At 41.0% G+C, this 7,360-nt stretch overlaps 1 protein-coding gene across 1 annotated transcript; it reads left to right on the top strand.

Annotated features, from left to right (window-relative positions):
- Positions 1 to 342: 342 nt before the first annotated feature.
- On the top strand, positions 343 to 6,291 carry LOC145689543 (uncharacterized). The gene is made up of 3 exons (XM_081763719.1): positions 343 to 768; positions 858 to 1,107; positions 6,032 to 6,291. Exons 1-3 carry the CDS (start codon positions 343 to 345, stop codon positions 6,289 to 6,291), a joined length of 936 nt encoding a protein of 311 aa, XP_081619845.1.
- The last annotated feature ends 1,069 nt before the right edge of the window (positions 6,292 to 7,360 follow it).

Below are 7,360 nucleotides of genomic sequence, written 5' to 3'. Positions count from 1 at the left end.
GTACACTTTTAAAAATAGATATTTTGTTAGGGTGTGATGTATTTTTTAACATTCTAAAACCAGAAAGAAGGATTAGACCTGGCTCTTATCCAGTACTTCAGAACACTGAACTAGGATGGGTGATAGCAAGGAAAATTCCCAGTACACAAGCCAGTAACTCAGCGTTAAAGTTCTTCATAAAATCTCAGCCAACAACTTAAGCGTTTTTGGGAATTGGAGGAATTCCATACGAAGTTATTGTCCCCTGAAGAAGTAGCGTGTGAATAACATTTTAAGAATAACACTACTCCTGACTCAAGTGGACGTTATGCGGTTCGTCTCCCATTAAAGAAGGACAAGGCCATGCTTGATGATTCATTACAGATAGCTCTTACACGGTTTCAACTTGAACGCAAATTGATTCGTGAACCTCAACTGAAACAAGACTACATAGCCTTTATGGATGAGTATGAACAATTAGGACATATGCATCCTATTGGTACGTTAAGTGAAGTGACCAAGGACAGTGTAGTTAGATACTTCATACCTCATCATTGTGTATTTAAGGATTCAAGCACAACTAAATTACGTGTTGTATTTGATGGATCTTGCCCCTCTACAAGTGAAGAATCACTGAATAGCATACAAATGGTAGGTTCTACAGTACAAGAAGATTCGGTTTCCATTGAACTTCGATTTCGTACTCATCAAGTGGCTCTTGTTGCTGATATTGCTAAAATGTATCGGGCAGTACCTATGCATCCAAATGATCAACCTCTTCAATCCATTGTACGGAGGAAATCTAATCATGATCCCTTATCCGTTTACAGTCTTGATACAGTAACGTATGGATTATCTTCAAGTTGTTTTTGCTGCAGTTAGCGCAAGATGAAGCAGTTAACTTTCCCAGTGCTTGTGAAGCACTAGAACATGATCTCTATATTGACGATTATATAGGAGGATCTGATAGCGTTCAAGGAGCACTTCAAATGTCCAGCGACTTGACGAGGTTACTACAAAAGGGAAGATTCGTTTTGAGGAAATGGTGCTCCAATTACGTGACAGTGTTAAACTCCATTCCTGAAACGTTCAAGGAAACTCAGAGACTTATTCACTTTCACACGGAAGGTATCCAGATGTTAGGAATTTCATGGAATCCCACCTTTGACATATGTTTCATTAATGTTAGCTTAGTTAATACGATAGATAGATAGATAGAGTAGGGGGGTTAATGGGGATGTCAGCAACGAGGCTATATGTCCCCGTCACGATTAAGTATATTGCTCAGGACTGCACTATTAAAAATAAAAATAATTAAAACCAACAGTGTTTACAAAGACAAAAGTGCTGCTAAAAAATAATAAAAACAAACCGAAGCTAAATAAGATAAAATAATAAATAAGATAAAAAGATAACAATAACAATATATAGAAAACAACACTAAAAACGGGAGAACAGATAAAAATCTAGCAGCAATAAAACAATTACACAAGCTAAAACTGCTCAGAGAACGTGAGCAACATTAATGGCCGATACGAACTTAAGTGCCCGGCTAACAATATCACTATTATCCCCCAAGGCACGGGCAAGTAAACAAGGCAGTCCAAATCGTTCTCTGAGATCCGAGTATTCAGGACATTCAACAAGAATGTGCTGAATACTCAGAGGGACAATACACTCTTCACAATACGGACGGTTCACGTGACGTAATAAATAGCTATGTGTGAGATGAGAGTGTCCGATACGCAGACGCGCCAGGAGCACTTCATCTCGACGACTGCACCAAAAAGACGTACGCCACTCTCCAAGTACAGGCTTAACCGCGTGTAATTTATTCTCAATGGCCTGGTCCCAATCAGCTTGCCAGTGAGAGCGCATCAAAGAATGGAAATGATTCTGAAGGTCGGAGCAAGGAAGGCTATGCTCCAGTGCAACCCCAACTAAGGCGGCATTCTTAGCAGCTGCGTCAGCACGTTCGTTTCCCCGGATGCCAACATGACCAGGCACCCAGCAGACAACGACGACACTACCCTGCTGGTGCAACTGATGGCATCTCACAAGAATGTCCTGAGTGAGAGAGTGCATACTGAATACATTCTGTAGACTCAGAACCACGCTCTGAGAATCAGTGCAAACGAGAACACGACGTAAAGAAAGTGAAAGAGCATGGTCCAAGGCAAGCTTAATTGCAATTAGTTCAGCTGTCAACACGGAACACAGGCGATGCAAATGGAATTCAGAGCTGCCCTCGTCAGTGACAAAGGCACAGCCTACGGAATCACCATCCTTAGAACCGTCCGTATAGAACACACTAAAATCGGGGTACTGATCTAACAGTGCGGCGAACATCTGCTGGTACACCTGGGGACTAGTAGCTTGTTTCGAATGCAGAGACAAACTGGTATCATAGCGAGGTATACGAAGGAGCCATGGTGGAATAGCACAAAACTGAACCAAAGAAAGAGAAGGCCACACGAAATCATCAGCAAGGAAACTCTCACACGCCCGGATGTACCATGGACGTGTAGAACGAGGACGTGCAGCATAGCGCTCGTAATTCCGACCACCACGGACACGCGGTCTACAAGGGTGGTCTGGAATACAGCGCACATGTGCAGAATAATTAAGAAGGAGCCTCCTGCGACGATACGCTAGGGAAGGTTCAAGGTGACAAGCCTTTTAGAGCACTCGGACGGTTATCTGGAGCATCGGCACCATCAGCTAGTTTATCTTTAATTATAAGATATCGGACCACGGGTGTCGCGATACTTGTCTTTTCCACATTCTCTCTGACGGGATTTTCAATCTCGCTCTCGGTAAGTTTGGGCTTTTTAGTAGAGGGCGAGCCCGGACCCGTTTTATTAGTTTTTGTACCCATAAAATAATGATTTTGTGAAACAGTTACAAAAGAAAAAAGGGTGTGAGGTCACACCTGGGCGTTAATGGGGAGAACTAACGCTACCCCCTGGCTATCCCTTCAGCACGCCCAACACCTTAGGATCAGCGTGGAGCCAACGCGGTCAAGGGGAATGGAAGTGCAAGGAAACCATTCCCGTCGACAAAAACGCGTGTCCCCGGAAAAAGAAGGAGTGAAACAAAAGAAAAGATACCTGCTTAACTAAAAGATAGACCCCCACCAGCCCAAGAAGAACAAAACAAAAAGGTGCGGATTTTTTGGTATTTCTAATTTTTGTTTTTTTATTATTATTTTTACTTTTGCGATTTTTTTTTAAGACTCAACACTCCGGACAACACAAACACTGGACAAACACAACAGCAGGCCGGGTGGGTGGACGTCCTCCCCAAGTGGAGGAAGACGTCCACTAGACCTTCCTCTTCCCGACCGACCACCCGCGAGTCCGGTAGCGGTATTCGCGGCTGAGAGGGCATGCAATTATATGACGATGAGGGGTGAAAAATGAATGACGGATGAAGCCGCCCTCTCTGCTCCACCCCCTCCCCGACGATGACGGTCCGCTACATGGAGGGGGTTAGTTAATACGAGTGAGAATCCTTGCCAGTATCATTGCAAAAATATTTGACTCTGCTGGATGGTTGTCTCCAGTAGCGATTAAGTATAAAATATTTCTTCAGCAGTTATGGTTAGTAAACGTAGCATGGGACGACCTTGTTCCCATGGATTTAACTTATCAGTGGAACAAACTTTATTTGCAACTGCTAGTGCTCAGTGATGTGCAAATTGCAAGATCAAGGTCTCAGTAGCACAACAATTACCATCCACACGAGTGCGTCCAAGTAAGACATTTACTCATATTGGCGATGACTATGCTGGACCTTTCCACATCAACTTGGGTTCTTCAAGAAGCAAGAACACGAGAAAATGCTACGTCGCAGTTTTCACGTGTTTGTCTACAAGAGCCATTCATTTGGAATTAGTTACTGATCTCACATCAGAGGCTTTCATAGCGGCTCTTCGTCGATTCACATCGAGAAGAGGACAATGCTCGACTATCACTAGTGACAATGCCACTACATTTCAGGGAGCGAAAAATGGGCTCAGAGAATTATATCTTCTATTTCAAGGAAAAGAATTCAGCAACAGGATTCAGGTTTTTGCAGCATAGGAAAATTTCGAATGGAAGTTTTCGCCTCCGTGCTGTCCTTCATTTAGTGGAGTATGGGAGAGTGTTGTCAAATCTATGAAGTGCCATCTTCGAAGAGTAACTGGCAATGCCGTATTAACATACGAAGACTTCTTGTCGCTTCTCTGTCAGATAGAAGCTTCTCTTAATTCGCGCTCTCTCATAGCTTTACCAGATTCGTACGAGACTCAGTTATCTTACTTCTGTCCAGTTTTTAGTTGGTGGCACTATTACATCTTTTCCTGAACCAGATTAACCTAGTACTGTTGAAAATCGCCTGAGTCATTGGGAACGAATCCAGAGGTACCAACAGCATATTTGGAAGAAATGGTCACAAGATTATCTTCATAGTTTACAGCAGCGTCAAAAATGGACACCAGTTCAACCCAATATTAAACCTGGAACGCTAGTGCTGTTGAAAGAAGACAACTTACCTCCACTTTGTTGGAAGTTAGGAATTGTTGAAGTATTTGCAGGCAAGGATGGATTAGTGCGTATAGTATTAGTTCGTACAAAGACTGGGACTTATAAGAGGTCATTATCAAAGTTAGTTCCTCTTCCGAATGAAGACACTGTGAGCAGTTAATTTTCTTTCGTAATTCATGCTTGGTTGGATACTTTGTATTCCAACGGGAGGGAGTATGTTTGATAATCATTTAATTTTTGTATATTTCATTTTTATTGCGTTATTATCTTCTTTTGTTTTTGCTTACGTCATAGTAGAATTTATTTTTGTCAGATAGATGACAGTGTTGTTGGCCATGTCGAACATGAACTACCTGATGTAGTTCCTTCCGTGTGCTTCTTTTTACATTTTAAACACTAGTGTTTAATATACATTACAAGATACGTTAAACTATAATATTCATACTAATACGCAGTGTTGTGGAATATCTATTTGTGACTTTTTCAAAGACAGAAGTTAGTTTTATGTGCAGTTGAAATACAAATTTCAACACAGATTTATTCACTTTATTATCAATCAGCATCTATGGTAAATAAAACAATATTGTTTGTACAAGCAGCAGATGGTCCTCCAACATACCTTATAGATTTTTTTGCTTCGGCTTTTCCGAGCTTAAGATATAAGTAAAAAGACATTAAGAAAAAATAATATAGAAACTAAGTCTACCTGATGGATAACAATAAGAAATAATATAAAAAGTAATGAGTTGATCAGTACAAGACTGTATACCTACTTTTGGGCCACCCTATACATTAGTATAAAGCAGTAGGTACCGTAGGTCATATGTTCCACTCCAGACTACTTAAGCAAACTGAACCAAAAACGAACAGAAAAAAGAAAGAAAGAAGAAATTGAATGAATGCTAGTTTACCACTAGGTTTCTATCATTAACACCCTATGTTAAAGTTCCATCCTGTATCATAATGACCCAGGGCTAGCCGCAGGTTCTCAGACGGAGTCCAACACCAAAGTTTAAAGTGGCAAGGGCGGTTAAGTAGCACATCGTTTGAAAGCTGCGAAATGAAAGAAAATGGAACATGTCCCGACTGTCCACGACAACATAAAAATAAAAACCCGGGACCACGCGTTTCTGTCAACGGGAATGGTTTTCTTGCACACCCATTCCCTTTGACCGCGTTGGCCCACGCTGATCCTAAGGTTGTGGGCGTGCTGATGGGATTGCCAGGGGGTAGCGTTAGTTCTTCTCGTTAACGCATTGGTGTCACATCACACCCTTTTTTCCTTTCTAAATGTTTAAATAAAATCGTTTTTATATGGGCACAAAAAGTGTAAAATCTGATCCGGGCTCCCCCTCACGAAAGTGGAAGTGAAATTGTGGATACGACAAGAATCGTCGCGCCCGTCGTACAATATCTTGTAATTAAAGATAAACATGTTGATAGTGCCACTTCTGATGAAAACCATCCGACTGCTATTAAGGGCTTATCCCCTTTTGTTACTAATAAAGTTATTACTTACCAAGCCCGACAGGTTAAAGACATCAAGAAATTGCGGAATGGCACCTTATTGGTGGAAAAGATCGATGAGAAGGAAACAGTGAAGCTACTGAAATTAACGGCAATTGGACCAGTAAACGTGTCAGTAGAACCTCATGGTCTACTGAATGTGTCTCGAGGGGTGATATCGTGTTGGGATCTCCTCAATGCCAGCGAGGAGCAGATTAAGTCGGAGATACCGGACCAACATTTTATAGATGTAGCTCGCATAAAAGAAGTCAGGTGAACTCGTAGCTACCCAGTCGCATTCTTAGTTTCAGTTTGCCAATGGTTCCAGAGTATGTAAAGACTGCTTACTATTGATTGAAAGTTCGGCCCTGTATACCTAGTCCTTTGCTATAAATGTCAACATTTAGGCACACCAGCACCTCGTGCAATGCGAGTGCTGCTCTTTGTGGCAATTGTGGCCAGGCTAGCACTGCGTTGGTCGCGCCCTCCACCGTTACGTGAGTGGTCGCGCGTTCTACTATTGTAGAACATCAGTATTTTTCTATAGTGTTATGACTTTTAGCAATATTCGGTCTTGGGTATATTAGTTGTAATGTTATACAATTTTTAAAATATATTTTAAATTATTTTATTTGACTAATACATTAATATTGACAAAAATAAGCATTAGGTATATCTTATTTTATATATTAACAATTTCGAACAAAAAATCTAATAAATGTTTAGGTATAAGTTGAAATAACAGCATAAATCTTTTTCTATGATAAATCATACAGATAGAATGATTTGATGTACTCTTTTTGAATGATTGTCTATTCCAAGCAGTCGTCACACACGATTTTCTGGTTGCCTGGCACACCCATCTCTGGCATTTCCCAAAAGATTTTTCTTGTTGAATTGTTGCGAGAACGGCCACAAATGAAACATTTTCCTATCCCAGAAGCTCTGTCTTGTAGTAATGGAACACCTTCGCTGAAGCCAAGAAGAAGTCTTCTTTTGTGTCGAAGCTCGTTTGGCAAGGATTCCATGGCTAAACGTTGGCCTTTCGCTGGTTTTATCAACTCAAAAGTTAGATCCTATAGAAAATTTTTGCGTCTGACATTCTCATCGTTCTTATTTGATCTAAAGATGTTAAGATCATTAACAATAAGTGCATTCATAATAAATTAGGTATGAACATAATGCCTTGTGGGCCAGGCCTACGAAAAGCTGGTATTATAATCAAATTGGGAGTTCATGAGTTTATTGGCGTTATGGGATCTACATACCAGCGAGAAGGTTCTAACTTTTCTCTCTACTGATATAAAACGCACATATGTCGAGAGAAGGTGATGTAGCACGACCCG

Source organism: Thermobia domestica, chromosome 7 (assembly GCF_964235325.1).
Source record: "Thermobia domestica chromosome 7, izTheDome1.hap1.1, whole genome shotgun sequence".
Taxonomy (NCBI): domain Eukaryota; kingdom Metazoa; phylum Arthropoda; class Insecta; order Zygentoma; family Lepismatidae; genus Thermobia; species Thermobia domestica.
The sequence above is the reverse complement of the archived record's forward strand: the minus strand, read 5'-3'. Positions and strand labels throughout refer to the sequence as shown.

Bases quoted from the DNA above. Each gene is read 5' to 3' on its own strand.
- LOC145689543 (XM_081763719.1), top strand. From the start codon at position 343: ATGCTTGATGATTCATTACAGATAGCTCTTACACGGTTTCAACTTGAA. The intron at 769-857 runs GTACGGAGGAAA...TTTTTGCTGCAG, and splicing joins ATCAACCTCTTCAATCCATT to TTAGCGCAAGATGAAGCAGT. The intron at 1,108-6,031 runs GTATCCAGATGT...TTACTTACCAAG, and splicing joins TATTCACTTTCACACGGAAG to CCCGACAGGTTAAAGACATC.